At 34.5% G+C, this 23,924-nt stretch overlaps 2 protein-coding genes across 10 annotated transcripts in view; one reads left to right on the top strand and one right to left on the bottom strand.

The window, feature by feature from the left end:
* LOC129750907 (microtubule-associated protein Jupiter) overlaps positions 1 to 23,924 on the top strand; it is a 619,733-nt gene that overhangs the window by 170,127 nt on the left and 425,682 nt on the right. For 6 of the 9 annotated variants that reach the window (XM_055746094.1, XM_055746100.1, XM_055746095.1 and 3 more), the window contains 2 exons: positions 6,088 to 6,270; positions 17,083 to 19,859. The exons of 2 other annotated variants lie outside the window; for them this stretch is intronic. In XM_055746094.1, coding sequence (XP_055602069.1) covers positions 6,088 to 6,270; positions 17,083 to 17,228 — 329 coding nt within the window. In that variant the 3' untranslated portion in view covers positions 17,229 to 19,859. Of the gene's footprint in view, positions 1 to 6,087; positions 6,271 to 17,082; positions 19,860 to 23,924 lie in introns of those variants that run through there. One more of the 9 variants, XM_055746103.1, reaches the window with a different exon arrangement.
* Positions 18,529 to 21,756, bottom strand: LOC129750908 (D-aminoacyl-tRNA deacylase-like). Its single transcript, XM_055746104.1, has 3 exons — positions 21,604 to 21,756; positions 20,373 to 20,463; positions 18,529 to 20,316 (listed from the first exon to the last, which is right to left on the bottom strand). The coding sequence occupies exons 1-3, from the start codon at positions 21,644 to 21,646 to the stop codon at positions 19,914 to 19,916; spliced, it is 537 nt and encodes a 178-aa protein (XP_055602079.1). The 5' UTR covers positions 21,647 to 21,756; the 3' UTR covers positions 18,529 to 19,913.

The following is a 23,924-nucleotide window of genomic DNA, read 5'->3' as shown; positions in this document are numbered from 1 at the left end:
TGCCTAAAAGGAACCTTGAACCGTTTGTTACTTTTTAAGGCCTGATTCTGACCAGTCAAGTTGTACATAGATTTCCCCAATAACACAAAAACTATGGAGTAAATATACACTCCCCAGTGAATAAGTAAGTTTAAATTGGCAAAAATGCAATATAAGATAGGATTAAGAGTCAATAAAGAAATGTGAAACAGTTGTTAACAACATTTGAACTAGATTCGCTGTGATTTGGGGTTTACATCTTAGAAACTCCTCTTTTCAGAGACATTTGTTTGATAACGATTTTAATGACACTTTCCATGTTAAAAATTGAATTTTTTTTGCAAATCTTAAAAAAAAGATGAAATATGATTCAATTATCAGCATTAAAATGTATCCTTTCAAATATAACATGATCCAAACTTTTAAGTAAACTAATATATTGCAGAAATACAGCTGTAAGTTTGGTTTTAAAAAGGTCTGATTTTCCTACCGAAGAAACAATGTCGAAAAGCAGTAATTTTCTATACAGGTTTCAAAACAGTGTCTAAATGTGCTACTTTTCGACATTTGTGGAGATTCCAAGGAAAACTACACAGGTGTATTTTCCAGCATTGCAACAAATTGTGTATACATTTTATCAAACGTCGTCATGGTTGGTCGACACAACCAAGAGTCGGGAGAAAATCGCTCTTTTTTTAGTTGGGCTTCCGAGTACAACCCTCTTCCGCTGATCATGCTCTCATCGTTATTCGAGATTACACGAGCTGTAAGCGACTCGGACAGCAAGTGTGAGAGCTCTTGCATCTGAGTGAGCGAAAGAGATTTTCAGCCAGAAGCACCTTAGTGTTTCAGTCTTGAACCTCAGTGTAAATGGAGAAAAAAGTTATTTTGACTCGCACCCAAAGGTGCCAGGTGTCTTGCTTTATCCGGATTTGACCTGATTTTCGAGTGATCGTACTGATTTTTCAAAAACTCTCGAATTGTCCTGATTTTTTGAAAATTTGTCTTAAAATGTTCTGAATTGTCCTGATTTAAAATTTGTAATCGAACTATGAGAACTTCAAACAAATCTGCGATAAAAAAAAATACCGATGGTAATCTTTGCATCCGATGATATTTAAATTGTGTTTTTCAATATGAACTGTAGGTCAGCCAAGAAGCTTCTCACGGCTGATGCATAAATTAGGGCGTATACATCACCTGTTTTTCGCATTTATTTTTGCAATTTAAGAAGAACTGCATATTATTTCCATGAATTCTTAGGTGTCCTGAAAAATCCTGATTTTTCTCTTCGCGTTGTTCTGATTTTGGACAAAACCACCTGGCACCACTGCTTGCACCACACAACGTAAAAAAAATAGCAAATTTTTTTTTCTCGTGTTCTTCACATTCGTTGCCACATTCGAATTCATACAAAAAGGTCATCAGTGATAAATACTTTAAAAAATTAGTTGTGCTCTAAAAATTTCGAAATATGATATTTCAAATCAAAATTAAGGTGATATAAAACTAGAAATGATTCTCAACTGTGACATTTTTTCTCATATTTGACCAACTTCACATAAATCTGAATTCTAACTTTTCATAGTAAAATGTTCAATCCAATTGGTTTCTATTTCCTACTTCAAAACGTTTTTTGTGGTTTATTTTTTTCAAATGATTGAATCAAAAATAAATTAAAGCAAATCCTAAAACTCTGTCTTCTGTGCAGACAGAATCTGTACACAAAATAATTAAAAAATCTGTTCTTTTTTAGATAAATCTGTACTTGTGGCACCCATCCTTACTGATGTTTTGGTTTTTTTTTTCTTTAAATTAATAACTGTCAAAGATAAAAAAACAGTAGCCAAGAAAAAAACTGGATTTTTTAGAACACCACTAGATTAAGGGTTATATGTGCAGCTCTGCCTCTTTTGCATAATTTATTTACATAGTATTCCGTCTCACGACATAACTTGACGAACATAATTCCTAAAATTCACTCGGTTCATAGCAACCGTTCTCCAATTTCTCGGGCACCCCACGTTCGCCAGATCACGCTCCACTTGGTCTAACCACCTCGCTCGTTGCGCCCCCGCTCGTCTTGTTCCTACCGGATTCGCAGCGAACACCTGTTTTGCAGGACAGTCGTCCGGCATTCTCGCAACATGTCCCGCCCAGCGTATCCGGCCAGCCTTCACCACCTCCTGGATACTGGGTTCGCCGTAGAGGCGCGCGAGCTCGTGGTTCATCCTTCGCCTCCACACTCCGTTCTCCTGTACGCCGCCAAAGATGGTTCTTAACACTCGTCGCTCGAATACTCCGAGTGTACGCAGGTCCTCCTCGAGCAATATCCATGTCTCGTGCCCGTAGAGAACAACCGGTCTAATGAGCGTCATATACAGGTTACACTTCGTGCGAGGGCTAAGTCTTCTCGACCGCAGTTGCTTGTGGAGTCCATAGTAGGCACGACTTCCGCTGATAATTCGCCTCCGGATCTCACGGCTGATCTCACGGCCTCTTTTGCATAAATGAAGACAAAATACAGATGCTGTAGACGCCTCAATATATGCAACAGAAGTGAGAAGCTTCTTGGTTAGCCAGCAGGTGATATCGAAAAGCACCAATTAGATATCGTAAGAACCGATGATTACAATCGGTTAAATGGGTTCAACTATTTTATTACAGATTTGATCGATGATTTCATCATTGAACTACAAATTCGAAGATGTTTTATAGAATATCAGGAACATCCAGGACATTTTGTAGACCATTTGAAAAATTCAAAAAATGAATTTTGAAAAATCAGGACGACCTATCGCAAATCAGGTCAAATCCTGAGAAATCAGAGCACCTGGAACCTTTGAAGGTAGCAATCTGAGAGCAGCATCTTTTCTCGTAAACGTACAAAAAAACTTTTTCATTTCTCAGTTTTCTCCTCAACACAATGCGGAATATGTTTTCCAGATGAGGGAATTCTCTCGCTTACTTTTATTTGTTGGTAATCTTCAGAAAGGGGTTGGCTCAATTAGCGGCACGTTATCCAAACAATCGGGAAAATTGTGCCTTGCCTGATTTTTCGAGGCTAAGCCTGACACCTGATAAGCCATTGGATTTCCTTAATGTTTGAAAATAAGCCTGATTTTGCCTGATTTTTGCGAATGTGATGAAAAATGGGCTGTAAGGAACAGCATTAGATACCATTGCTGTAGTGAAAATGTGGATCGACAACCAAAAGAAAGGTCATCACTTTGAGCTATATTTCCGTTACTTTAACGTATCCTGATTCTCATTTCACAAGTCCCTGATTTTAGAAAAAAAAATTTTGGCAACCCTGACGGCTCGATTTATCTCTCCCGGCATAGCTTGGAGGCCAAGTGTTTTTTTTTTTAATTTCTGGAAGATTTTGAAAAAATGTTTGGAAAAGTCCGGATGGCGAACTTTACCTCTTTTTGGGTTACTCATCACTTGATAATAATTAAACATTCTATACACTATCCATGCCAGCCAATCTTTTGTGGTGGTGTTGCCTTCCTGTTTTATAACCATCTTGGTGGCATTTTTCACTTTTCAATTACTAATTAGAGTTATTTCTTGCCATTTTGCAACGAAAGTTTTTAATTTTGACTGATTTGTCATAAAATTCATGCCGAAACTTTAAAGTCTGGAAATGTCTGGAAGAAATGACAAAATTCTGGAGGTCTGGAAACCTAAAAAAATGTTTGACAAAAGTCCAAAAAGTCTGGAAGATCCAGACAAAACTGGATTGGAGGAATACGATGGAAAAAAACTGTACTCTTTTTCGTACAAACCGATCTGAGGAGAAAACAAGCTTAAAAGGTGAACATTCGGACACTGAAAACAGTTTCTAAATATTCCGAAGTTAGAATAAATAGTTATTTCTGTAACCAGTTGCTACAAGTGGATTTTTTCAGCATTTTTCCAGTTGCCTACAAAATTTTAAGCAAATTTGGAACATTCCGTAAAAAAATCAAATAACCGCATGGTGACTACCATGCCAATGACTGAAAATTTCTGAATATTCTCAACAAACAAGTTAAAAATTCTCAAGTGAGCTTGGAGCAATTTTAGTTATTTCATTCATTGATCTTAAAATTTCCAGGCCACTCACGCGGTAGCGAGAACTTATTTCTCAAAGAAAATCATCAAGCACAACTTAATTATGCCTGAGTAGTCGAAAATGGGTCTTAATTCCGTTGAACAGCTAGATGGTGCTGTCATTTACGACTTGACACTGGAAAAATGAGATGCCTGTCTTTGGATCCAGATTCAGCCCAGAATCTGTGTTACGTTAGTTTCCGTCATTTTAATGAAGCAACTAAGCAGTTTGATAAAATATTAAACCTCAAATGTCAAATTTCTAAGTTCGCGAGGAAAATCTCTTAAAAACCTGTTGGAATACTAGAAAACACCTCAAAATTATTTTCTCTGACCTGATTTTTTTTTTGTAATTATTGTTTTCTACAACGTACTATTCGTACTTTTTTTGTCCTCCACACCAATTGCTTCATCCAAAAAAAAAAGTAAACTTATGGTTAATTTATTCAATTTATAACAAATTGTAGACGAAATTTTTAACGATTGTTCATATTATCATTCATATTTTAACAGGCAAAAAAAATTGGTACTATTTATGTTTCGCTCACTGTAGTACGTACCGTTTGGGTTTTCTGATTTGAAAGGATTTTTGGGACACAGTAGGCTGATGAACTTTTGTGCTTATTATTCTCTTATTTTGTTTTTGATGCTCAGTTAAACAAACCATTTATGTCCAATAATAATTCTGTAGGAAGTTCAACATGCAATGATTGTGGGTTTCTTCCTAAGTATTTATGACAAATACATCAAACAATTTTCGAAGCCTTTTTTCTCCGGGCAGCCGTTGTACTTTGCACAACTATCAAATTAGCCACAACTCATTAGGTTGTCTACCCGACAGAGATACAAAGCCAGAAAAAAAAAATCACAGTGATAACTTTCAAAGTCACAACCATTCAGCTACTGTAAAGCTTTACACATGAAGCTGAATGTGAACCTTTGAAATTTGAACAAAAAATCTACTCGAACACGCCACCTATCGTGACTAAACCAGATCTAACCCATGCTCGGCACCACTAGGTTCGAACTTGTGAACCTGAACCAACCCAAACCAAAGTAGCTTCCATTTTAAAAATTGTTTAGCCGAAAAATTTGCACCGACCTCAGCTTGGATCCCGATACTTAGTTTGTATAGATGAAAGAAGGCACCACCAAAACAAATGAGCCACCTTCGAAAAAAAAAATTAATGTTTGCATGATGAAGCATTTCATGTATGTTTGCGCTGCTGCACACAAATTGCTTCGTTGATTAATGTTTGACAAAATCATCATAGTTGTTATGGTCTTTGGCTAAATAGCAGGTGCCGAAGTTCTTTGATTTAGCTGTTGTTTTTTCTTTTTATTGTTTCTAAAATTTATCTCGCTCGGCTACACCCCCAAAGTACCAGTACTGTAACAAAGTCAGCACCCAAAACACCCCGTCTCGCAATCAAGCTTTGCAACCGTTCACCTTAGTTACTTTGAACCATTTGAACGTTAGTTTTTGATTCATTTGTTGTTGTTTGTATTGGAAATCTTTTTCTTTTCTCTAAATCTTTTGATCTTTTCTTTCCTTGAATGTGCTGTCACCCAACATCCAAATTATGAATGGAACCCTTCCTCCGTCATGTTGCTACCAATTGTTGTCCTAATTTGAAACTCCCTCGAAAAACCTCCATCGGGATTTGCTTGCGGCAGGTGATGAAGAGAACGCTTCCGGATCGGATTCAGCATACTCGCCGCAGCAGGATCAGCACCTGGGTCTGGGCCGGCCCCGCGGAGACGGAACGGCCGGAGTGTCCTCAGCCCTGGGAACACTGCTCGGATCTCCGTCCCGGCGGATCCAGCTCAGCCACCAGGACCAATTCTATCCGAGCGGCGTAGCCCTGAATCCGACCTATGCGTCCAACATTAATCTCTGCATCAGTGACGACATCATAATCAGTGTGACCGATCACGACGACGAAGAACTTCAGCAACAGCAACAGCAGGACATCGCGCAACAATCCAATACTAATGTCACTCTTCTAGCTTCCGCATCGTCACCCAAGTCCTCGTCGATGTCCTCGTTCCAAACGTCTTCGTCGTCTGCGTCCCAAACATCTGCTGAGACGCCCCGCTCGCCCCGATTTGCCCAACGGAATCCGGTCACCGGAAACGGTGTCGAGGACTACGCCGACAAACCGCGGAAACCGAGCACGAGGCGTGGAGGAGGTAAAGCAAAGACAACCAAAAAACGACACTGCTTTCTCTGCTGCACCAAAAAAAAAAAAAAAAAAACATTAAGAATCGGGAAACTCCCCTTTCGATTGGATTGCATCACGCTTGTAGAGTTTTTTTTTTGGTTTCAGTTCTCGAATTGGACCGTTTTATTCTTATTTCTTCAGTAGTTTTAAAGCGTTCTTTAAAAAGCACGATCCCTTCAATTAATAAATTTGAAATCATATTTTGTAGGTACTTAAATAAAAACCTGATTTAATACACTTGACTGTGGGTCTTTCTTACAACCTGTTGATTATATTTGGATGTACAAAATGTAGCGTAGTTTCTGAGATATTGCATTATGAATGAAAAAAGTCCAAAAAGTCCGATTTCCAGAATGCTCAAATTTTGTGGTAAAATAGTGTGATAGTTGATCCATCTAACGCAGAAAATTTGATATAAAAAAATCATCTGAGTAAAAAGTTATGGAAGTTCAAAGTCGAAGTGCCAGTGCCAGTGTGCGTACTTTGAATTTCTATACAATTTTGAACGTACTGTATATGAAAAAAAAATAATACCGTCAACTGGGGCAACATGCAACACTTTTCAACTTCAATGGCTTCTAAAATCTTAATGTTTACAGATAATCATACCTCTTGTACATCAAAAGTTTTAAGGCTGATGGGACACCAAATTGACGTAGTCAGAAAAATTATTGGTTTTACCAGTTATTTTTAAATTTAGAAAAAAATGCGATTTTTATCCTACTAAGAAAAAGGGGTAAGTTGCAACAAACTCTGTAATTAATGAAAATCAAATGAAAACGTTTGAAAATTTCTAGTTTTTGATACATTTTTGATGTCATAACGCGTAAAGCACCAATTGCAGTAGTTTTTGGTTTTGTTCGAATCAAATTTTACATTTTTTCTGTCAAAAATGTTTTTAAGAAAAGAGTGTTAATCTGCTGCATACATTTAGGGGTAAAAAATACAGCAAAATATTTCATTATCTTTATTCATGTAAATAAATCTTAGGGTGGATGAAATTTTAATGTTAACAAACGCATAATGCAAAACAATCATATTCCAGCATATGGAAATGAGATTTCTGAGATTTAGTTCTGATTTTAATTTTGTTTCATTTTGCCCCAAACAGATAAGTGAATTATGAAAATATTTATTTAAAATAAAATGGTGATTGTCCAAAAAATATTTATACACTAACAGTGTTGGTTTGGGGTCATGAAAGCAATATAAAGTTTGTAGGTAAAAACATTAAGCCAATCCGTCATACGAGGTAAAGTTTTTACGGCATCGAAAAATGTAAAAATTTGTACATCTATTGTTCGATTTTTTAATTTTTATTTATGAGAATTAATAACTTTAAAAAACACTTTTACGATGTTAAAAACTATGTCATCATCAATTGGGTATCATTCAATGATAACTTTATTACAGCATATTGAAATGAAAATTGAATGAGTGTTGTGGTATACAAATGTTGCATCTAACCCTGCATTTGCATGATGCCCCGTTTGACGGTAACAAATGAAAATTAAATGAAAAATAAATACGATTAAATGATGTAAATTTTGATCAAAAAATTTCGAACGCAGTTTAACAAAAATGAATAGAAAAACTGAAATTTATTTTTTTAATAAGTTCAAGTATTTTAAAATAATCAGAACTTTTACATAAAAACATAATTTGCAACAAATTGGAAATTTTTGAATCTAGAACCTGAAATATCTTGTATGCTACTGTTTCTATGACATTTTTTTTCAATGTATACAATACATTCTCAATACAATCTCAATAAATGAACTCTTTTTTGCAGTTACAGTCTATGGTAACTTTCAAATAAAAGAGATATAAGAATCAGAAAAACATATTAAAAAAAATCCCTACCATGTGTTTTAAATAATTCAACGTTTGTCCTGAGTATTCTCTGAAGTGAAAGACACGAATAAATTGAAAAATTATTGGGTATAACTACTTTGCTTTCGTCAAATACGATGCTCCCACGTAAGGTACAACAATTGGTCAAATTTACTATAGATATTTTAAATTCTGGCAATTTTGAAAATGTCAATATTTTCAATTATGTAATTTTAAAATTGGCGAAATGAACAGAAGTGATAAAATTATCCAAATAGCTTGAATTGCCAAAAATACAAAAATTTGTAAAAATGTCGAGGTGACAAAATTTTAAAATGAAAAATTAAACTTGAGGCATATTCAGAAGTATTCACAAAAATTTCGTATTTGAATTTTTTTTTTAAATTAAATAAAAACTTAAAAAACATCAAACGAAAAAAGATGTTGAAAATAATCAAATTGACCAATTTGACAACATCGATTTTGAAATTTACCAAATTGACAAAATTTAAAAAATTAACTTAATTGACGAAATTCACAAAGTTTGACCAAATTCATAAATACATATGACCAAGTTGACAAAATTTAAAAAAAAAGGAAGAAGTTGACAAAATTGTCGAAATTGCCAAAATAGCAAAATAGTCAAAATTCATAAAATTATCAAAAATAAAAAAAAATTAAAAAAACTGACTAATTGGATAAATCCCAAAAAAAATTAAAATAAGGTAGTGTCGAGAGCCATATTGGATTTTTTTTTGTGACGTCACAATAACGAATGTATTGAAAATGTATATGCGAATGGCAGATATTTCAAAGATAAGCACGTTTCAGAACGAAAATAAATCCCAATTTCATTTTAATTGTGTGATAAGGCCTTGATTTTACTCTGATAAGAATTTTTTTGGTCCATTGAAGATTGTATTATGTTTTTTTTTTTCTAATTTTATAAATAAATGCAATGTCATCTTGAAGGAAAAACGTGAAAAAAATGTAGAAAAACAAAGCTTAAAAAAGGTTTTGCTGGTTGATATTGAGTGTTGTGTTGTTGATTGTCATGATTTTCATCCAACCGGTTTACCATATTCAATGCTTATGTAGAACAATTCACATTTTTAAATGATTGTTAACTCGATGTACTAGAATACCAATAAATGATTGTGGTTCTATATAAAAATTGTGTTTTGAATACTTTAAGCATCTTAAACCGCACTGACTTGAACATTTTCATGGAAAACTTTGAACTGATTTCAAAGCTTTGCAAATCAAAGTTGGAAAAATCCACCATTTTTTAGAACTTCGATGGTTTGTTTTATAAAAAAACTACTCGAAAATCCAACTTTTTTTTTCTACGGATCGTGAAGTGCAAGAACTCTTCTAGAATAACAAATTTTAAAAGTGGAAAATATCCAGGCAAGGCAAAGGCAAATTTCATAGTAAATTCATAAATTTTTTGTGATTGTGACGACACAGTCCGTACCAATACTAGAGCAGGGCTGCCTTGGCACTACCTTCTTTAAATATTCCTTGGATAAATCCTGCAAAATTGATTCAACTGACAAAATTGACAAATATCACTAGTGACGAAATTGATATCAATGATTAAAATATTAAAATTTTGCTAATTCCGTCATTTTTGTACTTTTTATAACAAATTTGACAAACTTACACAATTCACAAATATGACCAAGTTAACAAAATTGACAAAAGTGACTATGTTGCCAAAATTTCCAAAACTATAAAAATGACTTGTGACAAAATTGAAATCAATGACAAAGTATTGAATTTTAGTTAATTTCGTCATTTTTGTACTTTTTATCATTTTTGTCAGTTTTGTAGTTTTTGTCATTTTTGTTATTTCTGTCATTTTTGAAGTTTCTGTCTATTTGACTTTTTTGTCATTTTTTGTCATTATATTTCAAAAGAAGTTCAAGTTAAAAATGTTTGTCGATGCTTTTAATTTTAAACCTTAGTTTGCTTAGAGATGCATTTTTTTTGGAGTCAATAGCTATGTTTAAACTAAAAATCATGCAATATTATTCCATGCTGTTCGGATAATATTTAAACCAGGTTTTTAACTATTCCTTGTATCAGCCAGTAGCAGATCAAAGCTAAAATATTTCTTTATAATGCATGTTTGATAGGTTTTTCAGAAAATATGCGAATTAAGAAACTTACAACTTTAGTTTCGCACATGAGGTTTTCCTCAAGCAGCCTGACCTTAGTGAAATTTGTGAGATAGATCTGGATGTACAACAAACTTGAAAAGCAAATCTTGAGTCAATCGTGAAGGGGGATCGAGTACTTACAGTTTGAAATTTCCAACTATCCGAAAACTAATTTTTGTTCACACGTGGCAAACTAAAATGTTGTTCGCGAGCTTCAATAGAAATTTGCCTGTAAATCAAACAATCCAACATCAAACGAACAATTTCCACGTATTTTTGGCAATGTAAAAGGTTTAACCTGATTAAATGAGATGGCTTTACTTCGTCCACGACCAAACACTTAACTTTCTATTGTACTCTTTTGAACTATAATTTTCAATTTAACTTTTCCTCTACTTGAACTTTTCTCTGCTTAACTTTCCTCTACTTCTTTTACAATCTGATCTTAGAATGACTTTAATTTTCCTACTCTCTCTTTTTATTCCGATTTACTGCTTTTCCTCTCTCATGACATTCATGACATTCAGTTGACATTTTGTCTTTTCGACAGGGCCGTCCATCGAGCCCAGCGGTGTTGATCGTAACACATGCCATTCAATTAATTCAGCAAATTCAGAATTATGATTCAAAATTTAAATTCAGCAAAAAATTCTCATCAAGGTTTTTTTTTGTTATGAATTCTTTATTTGAAACAGCTCATATCTTTACATTTTAAAGAGCCGAATTCGATTATTATTTTCTTAAATTTTTGCCTTATTTTTCATTCTGAACTGGATTTCAGAATCCAGATACAGAATTTATATTCAAATTCAGAATTCAGATTGAAATTCATGTTTTCAATGCAGATCCAGAATAAGATTCAGAGATATGGATTCAAATTTAGATGCAGAATCATAATTTAGAATCATAGTTGAAATTCGGAAGTCATGATTCAGTTAAGAATTCAGATTGATAATCAAGATTTATATTCTAATATAGATTCGCAATTATCAGTAATGGTTTCTTTTTCAGGTTCGAGATTGTGAACATTACATTTAGAATTATATTTTGAATATAGATCCATCCAATTTAAATATTAAAAGACTGTGCGTTCAATTCATAAGATTTATTCATTTTCATCAGTTTGTTTTTTTTTTTAATTTGCCACACATTACTATTTTCTGGTATTTGTACCGATTTTTAATGAAATATTTGACAAAGAATCGGTATATAGGGTGAGTTGCCCTTCTTTGGACTCTTTAAGCGTTGGTTTTTAAATAATCATGTTTTTCTCATAAATGGACGGAAAATTTATATCTTTCAGGAAATTCATTTATAAGTAATGATCTTATCTGCAAGTGTCAATGAAAATTTTCAACTTAGGTTTTGCCGTTTTTGAGAGATTTGCAAAGATATAGATGATCAACATTTCCAACTTTGAACCTACTGTTCCTATTTTGGTACTGGACCGGTTCCTTTCATTTGACCTAGAACAAAAATTCCTATAAAAAGTATGGTTTTTTGAAAATTGATAAACAAATTCATTGAAAATATAATCTTCAATCAATTATTATCATACAAAAGTATAACAGCTTTTTTCCCTTTTAAAAAAAACTAAAATTTCTGTTATGAATATCACAAACTTGTTGATCCCCGTCAGCTCTATCAGCAGAACAATAGATAAAACTTGTTTGTGTTTACTTACTTGTAGTTTTTTTTAAAGCTGGCAAGAAATGTTAGAAATATTCAATATTGGTTCTGAATTATGCCCCAATTATAAATTTGCACCTTTGTTGATTTGTTGGTATTGATACAAAGTATTGGTGATGTCAGGTCTAAACATGAAACATCAAAGTCGAAAGTTTCCTATATTTGGACCCTTTTCAAATTTTCCGAGTTTTCCATAGATTTTCATTTATTTTAGGAAATATAGGTAGAATGGTAAATATTCTTCACAGTGAAAGTAATTTTTCTTCAAACTTTGGCTTGGACAGTAAAAAATCGTAATTTTTCCTTAAACACTCCAATTTCTCAATACACGCCCCACTAATGGAGCTGTCTGATTTACCACTGATGAGAAGATACATTTTTAAAAACCGTTGCAAAATTTATCAGAAAGACTTTTAATGGTAAAAAATGGTATGATAGGCCAGCAAAATGAATTATTTACAATTTTCGGCATTTTAGGACCAAAGTAGGCTCTAGGTCCAAAGTAGGAGCACTCACCTTACCTAATACCGATTTTTGAAAAATTCGCTCAGAAAAAAAATTTTTTTTTTCAAAATATAACTAAAATATTTTTTTTAGTTTTTCAAATTTCAAACCAATGTAATTGTAAGCAAGAAAGTCTCAACGTAGTCGATAGCATCTTTGTCTTCTTTGCGAACTGTCTTTAGACCGAATCTTGATCAGAGATTATAGCAGTTTAAGACTTTCAAAGATCACATCTTAAAGTTTAACGCATAAAACTTAGGAACCAATATATGTGTAAGCTCGCGGAAAATAGGACTAGTAAAAAATTTTAAAAACGTACGAGATGCTATGAATATAATAAGTGCTAATTTTAAAATATTTTGGGGCCCTGATTACAAATTATTTTTTATAAGTTTTTTTTCGTTGGCTCTTGTTTGCTTTTCAAAATTCGTAAAAATACATAAAATTCATTAAAATTTAATAAACCAATTTCTTCCTTTTTTTAATCTGCAAAAAACGGAAATTGTTATGAAATGTTATTAAATTTCAAACAAAATTGTATTTTTGATATTTTTAAAACCGAGAATCAGGGCTTGTGATATAGCTCAGTTGGCAAGTCTGTCGTCTCCTGAGCAGATGTCCGAGATAATCAAAACAAAAAAAAAAAACCGAGAATCAAATCTTTTCGCAGTCATCAACAAAGTTGTTAAATGAGTTAAATTCTTCAATCTCGCAATTACTTTCTTGAATAATGTAAAAAAAAGTTGTAAGCTAGACGATGAAAATTTCTAAAAACTGTAGAATTCAATTTTTTTACAACGGTGTATCTCTGAAAAAACCACATGATAATAAATTGATTCAAAATAAGCTTTTTTCCGTGTTATATAAGTTAAGGATTTAGTTTAGGTCTATTAGCATATTAGTATTCAATAATTGATTTTACGCAATACTTATCACTTTTGAAATTCACACGTCAAATCATCAAAATTAGAAGTGATGGTCAGCATTGAAAAATGTTTTGGATTCAGGACGCCAAGATCTACCGAAATCAGTTATTAAAAGTTAAAACATAAACACTAAAATGCTATCCCCATGCGAAGTTTTCAGTGTTAAGAATCAAGCATAATAAAAATACTAAATGATAACAGTTTTTAGAGTGAATACCACAATCAAGGTTCCTATAAAATATCTGTGTTTTTGAAAAAAAAAATCAGACTTTTTGTGATTTTACCTAAAAATTCTGTGATATTTTTCTGTGATGCTATTCCTTTAAACTTCATTGAAAATTTATGATAAATTGGGGTTTTTCACATATTTGTTTGAAAATATCAATTAACATTAACAATCTCATCATACTTTTTATGTTCAAAGTGAGAAATCTTTATTTTATATGGGACAAAAAATTATGATTTTGAAAATCCTTTGAATATTTGAAACTTCTTTGAAATCTGTGAATTATTCAAAACTCTGTGTTCTGTGACACAGATTCTGTGATGAAAATTTCGTTGCATGGCCTGTGGCTTTAAAAGAAAAATAGATGTTTTAAAATCGCGACACTTGCAAAACAGCTATTATTTAAATATTCTTACAATAAATTTTGCTTGAAAAGCTTCGAAAAAAATTTATGGGACTTTCATACCGAATACCGATTTTTTCGGGCTTGAAAATACGGATTTTAATATGGCATCACTGCATCCCACACGCGCCCCTTACTTCGTTTTCTCCTTAGGATTGTTAGATCTTCAGAAAAAGATCGATCTCCAAGAACGATACAGTAAAACGGTCGTAGGATCGATCCACCTAAAAAAAGCGGAGCTGGAAGATCGATCTCTGTTAGATCGATCTTTTCCAGTGTTCACAAGAGAGATCAACTTTTATTAGTTTAGTTTGTTTCAATTAAGGTTCTCACGATGTATCAAAATCTGCCTACAAAAGCTCCACAAAGCTAATCAAACTCCAATATCGAATTGATTAAGGATGCCAGAAATTTCCCCGCGCATATCCGGGCCAGGCTATTTTATCTGTAAACCTGGCAAAAACCCAGGCATGTAAATTCAAAATTCTCAACCCAAAAAAAAAAAATCGGGGACAAATCCAGCAAAATTTGTCTAAATCTTAGATATTATTCAACAAACATTTGAAAAGAATTTGAATCTTTTTTTTATCGAAACCCATCAGCAGATATTTTGAATCGTTCTTTAAATTTCGTTTCTTGGGCGCAAAAATGAAACATCAGAAATGTTCAATTTTTGTTTGGTTTTGCAAATTAGGTGAATAAATCCGGGAAAACCGGGTTTTTCAAGGAAATTTGCACAACGGGGCAAGAAAGGATCATTTCCAAATGAAGTATTAAAAATATTTGAGCAATTATCAGGCAAGCTTAGACTAGATGCTAACCAGATGACACTGTTTTTGACAAAAACAAATCTAATAGATGTTTTCTATGCTAAAGAATCGATAAAAAAATCGAAAATCTGAACTCGACAAACATTTTCCTACAGTAGGGTATACTAACTCCACCGGTCGGGCAAGGCTTTTCCAGACTCCGAACCATGCTTAAGATTCATTCTACAGATTTTTTTTTTAAATTAAGAACTCGAGCTTTGTCGAGATAATTATGTCATATTTTTCCAACTCATTTTTCTCAAGCTGTGCTTTCAACCCGCTTGGTTTGAATCGTTTGAGCTGTCCTCTTGACTAGCCTTTTTTTTACTACAAACTGTCCTCTCGACTCGGAATTCGAAACATTGAATTCAACTAGTTCTCTTGGTTTCATTACTGTTTATTCTCTATTCATACTATCCAACACATTGGTCATTGATTTTCGCTTGCTTTCTCATTAATGACTCAGGCTGTCCTCTCAACTCGCCTTTCGATTCCAAGCTGTCGTGTCAATTCGCTTGATTTTTCATCAATAACTCAGGCTGTCCTCTCAACTCACCTTTTGAATTCAAGATGTCGTCTCGACTCGCTTGAACTCTCATCAATTACTCAGGCTGTCCTCTAGACTCGCCTTTCGATTTCAAGCTGTTTTTTCAACTCGCTTTTATTATCAAATTACTCTGGCTGTCCTCTCAACTCACCTTTTTTATTTCAAGATGTCGTCTCGACTTGCTTGAACTCTCATCATGAACTCAGGCTATCCTCTCAACTCGCTTTCGATATCCAGCTGTCCTCTCAACTCGCTTTTTTCCATCAATTACTCAGGCTGTCCTCTAGACTCGCCTTTCGATTTCAAACTGTCCTCTCAACTCGCTTGTTTAATCATCAATTACTACGGCTGTCCTCTCAACTGGCCTTTCAATTTCAAGCTATTCTTTCAGCTCGCTTTTTTCGTCAATTTCTTAAGCTGTACTCTCATCTCGCCTTTGATTTCAAGATTTCTTCTCGACTCACTTGTACTCTCATCAATTTCTCAGGCTGTCCTCTCAACTTGCCTTTCGATTTCAAGCTGTCGTTTAAACTCGCTTTTTCCATCAATTACTCAGGCTGTCCTCTATATTCGCCCTTCGATTTCAAACTGTCCTCTCAACTCGCTTGTTTTATCATCAATTACTCAGGCTGTCCTCTAGATTCGCCTTTTGATTTCAAGCTGTCGTCTCAACTCGCTTGATTTCTCATCAATTACTCAGACTGTTCTCTCAACTCACCTTTTGATTTCAAGCTGTCCTTACGACTCGCTTGATATTTCATTTTTATTCTTATTTCGGCATAAGTCGTTCATAAGTCGCTCATTTTTTTTTAAAAAAAAAAGCTTGTTATTCATCACATATGGCAGTGGATTTAATTTTTTTCACCTCAATTGCTTCAGAAAATCTTCCAACTACATTGCTTTTTTTGATTCAACTACTTTTCGCTTAATGAGTATTTAAATGACTCATTTTACCACGTTTTTCCATAATGAGTAATTTTTTAAGTGTTTGATTTCTAAACAACTTTGATGATAACTTACTCAACGTGTTCCGTTTGTTTTCCTTCTTCGGATCGATTTTTCTTTAAAATTTCTCGTTTAATTAAACTTACGAGAAATTACCTGTCACGGTCGCCAAATGTGTAGACCTGTCCGGAGCTACGAAGCTCGGAAGCTACACCGGTGAACCGCCGGCAGGGGAACACACACACTAATTGACTCGCTCACTTGATCGCCGACTGGCTGACTGACTTCCTGCACGCTAATGACGAATGACGCGGTGTCCGTTTAATCCGTTTACACAAATAAAATCAGATTTTTGAAATTTTATTTTTTTGACTGAACAAAATCGTGCATGGATATTATGAACTTGGAAAAGAATTCAATCTGCAAATACTAAGACTTAAATCAAAGTAATAAAGATCTAATTTTCGAGATGCAATGCCGGAATTGAAATCTATTATTGAAATCTTCAATAATTAAAAAGAAACAATATTTTTTTTGTTGATGATGATTCTGAAAATTTCCAGGAATGGAAAAGTATTATGTGGTGGATTTCTTCATTTTCAATTAAATCCTTTAGAATCTCTAATAAATACGTTTTCCATTGAAAGTATGCAATTTTGAGCTATTTTACACCTTTAAAAAAACTGCGCAAAACATATCTCTAACTCATTTCTTTCCATTTATCTTCCCCCAGAAAATGGCAACCCGGTGACCGGTGAAGGCTACAAATCGGGTGGCGCAGCGGAGATCAACACGACGATCCCATCGCTAAACGGAGCCGGTGCCGTCATCAACAAGAATCGCATTCCCCCGGGCGGTTTCTCCTCCGGGCTGTGGTAGATGCCACGAGCAACCGAAACGATATATTAAAAACAAAAAACAAAAACTAACAGAATAATCCCGGATGGAAAGCCGGGATCAAATACGAGAAGATGCGAGCAGAAAATCATTGTTGCCAGAATTGAATTTCGATCGACGGTTGATTTTTTTTGCGGAAAAAGAGAATCGTCCTGTGAGAATGATATAATATTTAAACATTAACGAAACACATATACAGTGTCACAAATTTCAACCACAACACAAACACACACAGCCACACAACATACTACTCTCTATGCTATCTAACACTACCACCACGAGGAAAAAAACACGGAGGGAAAAATCCGCAAATTAAAACGTTCTACGTGGGGAAAATCAATCAACTCATGAACAACTACAACCAAATGCCAGAATCGTTGCCGCCCGGAAGAAACCCAAATATCAACAAAAACACACACACATACATACCCATGATTAAGAATCAGCTCATTCACGGAGAGTTGGCTGGTAATCCCGAATAAAAGCCAACCGATTTTACTTCGTTCCGAATCTTGAAGATCCTTGAAGCGAAAGGATCGCAATAATCAGTAATAAAAATAATTAAAGAAACAAAAAACAAGTGAATAAATTCGAGTTAAACAAATATAAACGTGTTTACGAGCAATTAACCCCTTTTCTGTGTAGAATAGAGGAACAATAGATCAGAATTTAAAAAAAAATCACAATAGCGAAACCACAACAACAACAGTAAAAAGAAGAAGGAAATAAATCTCTGTAGATTCCGGTTTGAATTTTGCGGATGATTGTATCCCGAGTTGAGCGAGAGAACGAGAAAAAACGAAACCAATTGAGGTTGAGAACGAATTTTTGAGGTTAGGTGAGGTGTGTGTGGCCACATCTGTTTGAAGGATGCGAGACGAAGATGGAACAAGCTTGAAGTATTTATTCTTAAAGACACCATTTATTAACAGAAAAAAAAAGTTTAAACTACAAATAACGCAACCGTGTAGCGAACGAAGTTAATCAGAAAGCAAATCTTACTAACATCAGCAAAATGTGTTGAGATCAATTACCTTAACCTATCTTATATACACGCTGAGAAAAAATAGGTACCGTTTTGAGAAAACTTTTTTTCTTTATTCAAAACTGGTAGACATAATTGTAGACCCATTTCGAAGCTTGTCAATTGGATTTCGTGTGTGTGGTCTGAAGATAGAAAAAACGAGAAGATGACGACGAGCTAACTCCATCCAGTAGTAGTTGTTTTCGCGTATTCTTAACATATTAATAGAATCGATTTTGTTTGGGTGGAATTTTTGTGTTTTTCCTTTTTTGCCAACCGAATCGAACAGTTTTTCCCCTCAATATCAATTTAGGTGTCATTTTTTTCTGCGTGTCGTTAGCCTTCCTGCCACTAAGAATAAAGGATCTAGATTTGGTTAAATTAATCAGAAATATTTCCATACGCGAAACAAGCTAACAACAAAAAAAAACAAGTTTAAGAAAAAAAAAACTAAGCCCAAGGAAGGTTTCACCAAACGACACGTTCGATAAAATTACAACCCATATTTTGTCCCCTTTTCTCGTAATCATAGAATTTATATTACATATACATTTGTCGTATTATCGTATATTTGTATTTTTTCCAGTTTATTCCCCGAAGGACAAGAATTAAGAAGAAAAAAAAACCCATTAGTGTGTAATAATTTGAACACGATTGACTCGAAGACGAACGAACTTTCTTCTTCCAGCTATTATTTCCGGGTGCCACTTACAAGTTTGGTTTGAAAGCTTTTCTATATTTATTTCACCAATGCTATTTTGTACTACAACAAAGCTAGAACGAAATTAAGAGAAAAAAATCCAAGGAAATTAGATTGTGAGTTAACGTGGCCTCAAACTGTGGTGTGGTAACCTTCACGAAGGACACACCCGTTAGAAAGAAGAGATAAAGTAAAGATATATGACTTAGGAAACCCTCTTAGAACCCCATCCTCAAACGAAGGAAAAATTATCTAGTTAGAAAGTGTATGAAAAAGCAGGTGATGCCATCAAAAACAAAAAAAAATTAAACAAAATTTAAAGTACTTCTCTAAAGTTTGGATCGAGAAAAAAAAGGAAACAAAATCAAACGCATGATTTTACGGATCAAATTCTGTGCACTAGGGTAATAGTTGGAAAGGAAAAAAACCCCAAAAGGCAAAAAAACGTGAAGAGAAATGTAAGAATTTACATACTGTTGAAATATGAAAATATAAACTGAACAGGAGTAAAGCGATGTCGATACATTCTATACATAAAGCATATATATATTACATATTTGAAAAACAATAAATATTAAAAAAAATTAAAAAATAACAAGTGGATAAAACAATCTTTTCCTTGCCCTGTCTCCCCTCCCGGAAAACAAATCAAGCCCTTGTGAACCTTTTTCTTCCTACCCGAATCTTGTCAAATGTAGCAAAAACATAAGTCGCATTTCGAACGTGCGAGAGAGTGAACAAAAAAAAAACAACAGTAATCATACAAAACAAGAGTTGGAATGATCAAATATCAAACCATATTTCTTACTATACTATAAATGTACTCGATCAGAAAACAAAACAAACACTTCTTTTTTTTCATTTGTAATAATAAATTTTAATTTAATAAGCGTTCCGGCTCAGGGGTTTTTGTTCATCCGAAATCCAAAAACTAAGTCACAGCCTAACTTAAGGGGCTTTCTCCCTGTCCCTGTTTACTTTTCGCCTTATGTTCGTTGGCCCGCTTCAGTTTATCCAGATCCTGCTGGCTCTGAACCGGTGACTCCAGCTCAATAGTAACCGGACCATCGTTTTGGATGTGAACCTGCATCATCGCGCCAAACCGACCGTCCTTAATCATATCCGGACGATACTGGGACCCCAATTTCTGGAGCAGTGTTTGATATAAACTTTGGGCATCCGGTCCCTGCATCGCCCTGCTGAAATCCGGCTTGTTACCCTTCATCTTGTTGTACAGGGTGAACTGGCTAACGCAGAGGATTTCCAGCTGTTGATCGAGCACACTCTGGGACCACCTTTTTCCGGCGGGGTCCTCGAATAGGCGGATGTTGAGCAGTTTTTTCGCTCTGAAAATGTTTAAAAAAATTTAGAAAAATAGAAATAAAACTAAAGCTTCACTCACAGCCAGTCGACATCGTTGGCATTGTCGTCGCTTGAGATTCCAACCAACACGCAAAGACCCTTTCCGATTGAGCTGACTAGTTCTTCACCAACTAAAAAGATACAAAAAACCAAACGTTAGGATTAAGGGATTCCTTTGTATTATTTCGTAATAGGTAGCTTCATTTTGATCATTCTAACCTGACAAAAGCTGGATGATTTTTGAAGTGATTTGAAGATTGCACCTAAAAGGTAGTAATTTTCGAACTCATGCGTTAACGATCTCTCGATACAAAGATATGTCGACTGAATAGTGCATTTTAAATGAAACTATGTTCAAAATCAAGTTTAAATTGGAGAGAGACGATGTCCATAGGTATGGGGTCTAAGTTTTGTTGGGCATAAACAAACAAGTTATTAGAGTATTGGATGAAACTTGACGTCAGTTTTGCTGCAAACACTCTACAAAACACGACAAAATAGTATTTGTTTAAAATGTTTTTCATCCATACATCCAACCCGACGGATTGGTAAAGCACGTGCTTCTCAATCGGACAAAAAGTCTAAACCGCCCAATCGGACATAAACGCACCAAGCTTTCCATAAAATATGCTCTTGCCTCAATTTCAACTCCAATAAAATAAATTTTCTTCTACTAAGCATCTGCTTTATCTATCCGTCATTAACTTTAACTTCAACAAGAATTTTAGTCGTTCACCGCAACACCAATAAACTAGCATTTAATATTAAATCATCGGTGACTATTCGTTAAAAAGAAAAAAAAAATCTGAAAAAATACATGTGTTTTCATTCAAGATGCAAAAACGAATTAAGTTATCCTTTTTGGGGAAGATCTGGTGACCCCGGGCGCAAATGGCCAGATAATACAAAAAAAAATCCCCATATTTCCGTGTATTTATGAAAAAAAAACTTCAGCTGTTACGATTAGAAAATTCATAAAAAAAAAAGTTCAAGAATTTTGCTCCTTCAATTGAATTACGGATTGTTCATCCTCCAAAAATATTTTCAAATATAAGCTTTGCTATGATTTGAGAAAAGTTCATCTGATCTTAAATTTCTGGCTCATCGTAACGGTGGAATCGGCGAAAACATAAGCGGCACAAGGTAAAGAATTTTCATATTATTTGTTCAGTTCTGGCAAAGTATTTCTCAGCCTCGTAAGACTCTGCATTTCGGTCACATTGTAATCAGATTCAGGAATGTGTGTGAATAAGTTTTTGAAACTCACTTACCAGTTACTTTGGCTGTTGTTACTCGTTGAATTATTGCTTTCATGATATATTTAACAATATGATAATTTCAAACTTGAATCTATTTTGAGAACAAATTTCTTTGCCTTGAATGTCGAATGTTGTTGTTTTGGTCCTTGTTGACCGGTTTATTATTGTTTTTGTTTGTTTGCATTTCTCTCATTCACCGAAATACAGTCAACTATCTTTTGATGAGATTTATTAGAATGACAAACATAAAATTACTTTTAAGGAGCCATGTTATCTACAAACAGCGGTATTTGAAAAAAGTTGAATTAACATCCAAACTACATTTCCAAGGATTAGGTTATTGAATAAACCCTACATTATGAAAAACAATATATGAAAACATCGAGATGAAGTAGATAGATTGTCTACATAGCACAGAGTTGAATCAAGAATTACATCAGGGGAGCCATGATTTTATAGCAGCATATTTTATGGCAGACCATATTTGAAACGGCAGTTGATTTACGAAAAAGTGCATTTGTTAATTTGTTTGCAAATTTTTTGTTTCAGATTTGGTACGCTCGGTAAGTTTGTGGAAGAAGAAGTGAATAAATTAATAAAACTTGGAGGATGGTCGATGATCGGAAAAAAGATAAATTCAGAATTGAGAAGGCATATACTGGCCTGGGCATACTCCCTAGCCGAAAAGGGAGAAAATGCCGCCATCAATGGAGATATCCATTTATTTTATGTAAAGAAAAGATCGACTGTGCAAACCTGATGTGCTACGTCAATGATCTACATTACGCAACTTCCAAAAAAATAACAGAATGTAGATTCAATCAATATACATTGATTTTGCCAAAGCCTTCGACAAAGTACCTCACAGCGTTGCGACGATTAAACTTGAACGATATTGTTTTGCTACGTGGGCTACTAGTTGGCTGCATTCCTGCTTGTTGAATCGTAAAGGCTTTATGAACATCGCACACACTCTTCTGTGTTCGATATGCCGTCTGGAGTCCCTTAAGGAAGCCAATTAGGACCGCTTATCTTCGTGCAGTTAATCAATAACCTGGAAACATTCCTCAAGTCTCAAAACTGCTGTATGCTGATGGCTTGACAGAGTTATCGACTCAATAGTGAACTGCGCTGTGCTTCAAAATGACATCGACAAATTATTGCTGTGGTATGACACAAAGCATACTTCATCTTGAATCTGGACGAATTAAAACGGGTCTATCTCGGAGCTATGTAAAAATGTTCTGTACTGATGTGGTTTTGATAAAATATCGAACTTTTCGTCGAATACCACCCATTATATTTTGGACACCCTGTTCACTGACCCCTGCGGCTGTTTTGTTCCTCCATTTTTTCATCAAAGTTGCATCCCGAGTCGTCCTACCATTCTTCTTCATCTTCTGTTTGACAATTGCTCAATATTTTTCGATATGGTGGAATTGAGGGCAGTTGGGTGGGTTGATGCCTTTTTCGACACAATCCACCCCGTTGTCCCGATACCACTGTCCAAAACATTACTGGTCCTTTGTGAGATCTAATGTACGGAAGATCACGTTTTCTCAGGCACTCCTCCTTGTACATCTTGGAGTCCATAGTCTTGTTTCTCACAAAAACCGGGTTTTTCGTCCGCAGCTGCAAATACCATGCCAGATCAAACACTTTCTTGCAAACTTATCGGCAAAAACGAATTTGAACTTGCCGGGGACATCATCCCGACCTGTGGCCTAATAAAATTTTTGGCCTGGTTGCTGCCCAAAATCCAAAATTTTACTTTTTGTGATTTTATCTAAAAATTCTCCGATAGTTTTCTGTGATGCTTTATTCATTTATTTGTTTGCAAAGTCATGAAAAATTTGGTCTTTTTGAACAATTCACTAAGGGAAAATTAATGAAAATTTCTGATCTTACTGTTTTTTTTTCAATTCAAAAGAAGAGATCCAAAATTAATATTGACTTTAAAATTTGAAAATTCTCACAAAATTTAAAAAAAAAAACATATATGAAATTTGTTTTTTTTTTCGAAGGTGATGGAAGTATTTGAGAAACATGAGGTCTCAAAGAAAGAAAGAACATAAGCCGTAAATATCATGAATTTTTTTCGAAAAAGATACAATGGCCCTTATTCTGAGCCGCGCGTGAGGATTGGCGAGTCACTTCGGAGTCACGTGAGTACCGTCACCTTATTCCCGGAGTCGATATAGGTGAGGTGACAGTCGTGAGAGTATGGTTCATTTTCCGTGAGTGACTTGAGTGAACCCCAAAATTGCCGAACTGTCAAACGCGAATTTGTTTGGTTTTTTTCGCTTCGAAGAAATATTTAGTTTGTAGAAAAC

This window comes from Uranotaenia lowii, chromosome 3 (assembly GCF_029784155.1).
Source record: "Uranotaenia lowii strain MFRU-FL chromosome 3, ASM2978415v1, whole genome shotgun sequence".
Taxonomy (NCBI): domain Eukaryota; kingdom Metazoa; phylum Arthropoda; class Insecta; order Diptera; family Culicidae; genus Uranotaenia; species Uranotaenia lowii.
The sequence above is the reverse complement of the archived record's forward strand: the minus strand, read 5'-3'. Positions and strand labels throughout refer to the sequence as shown.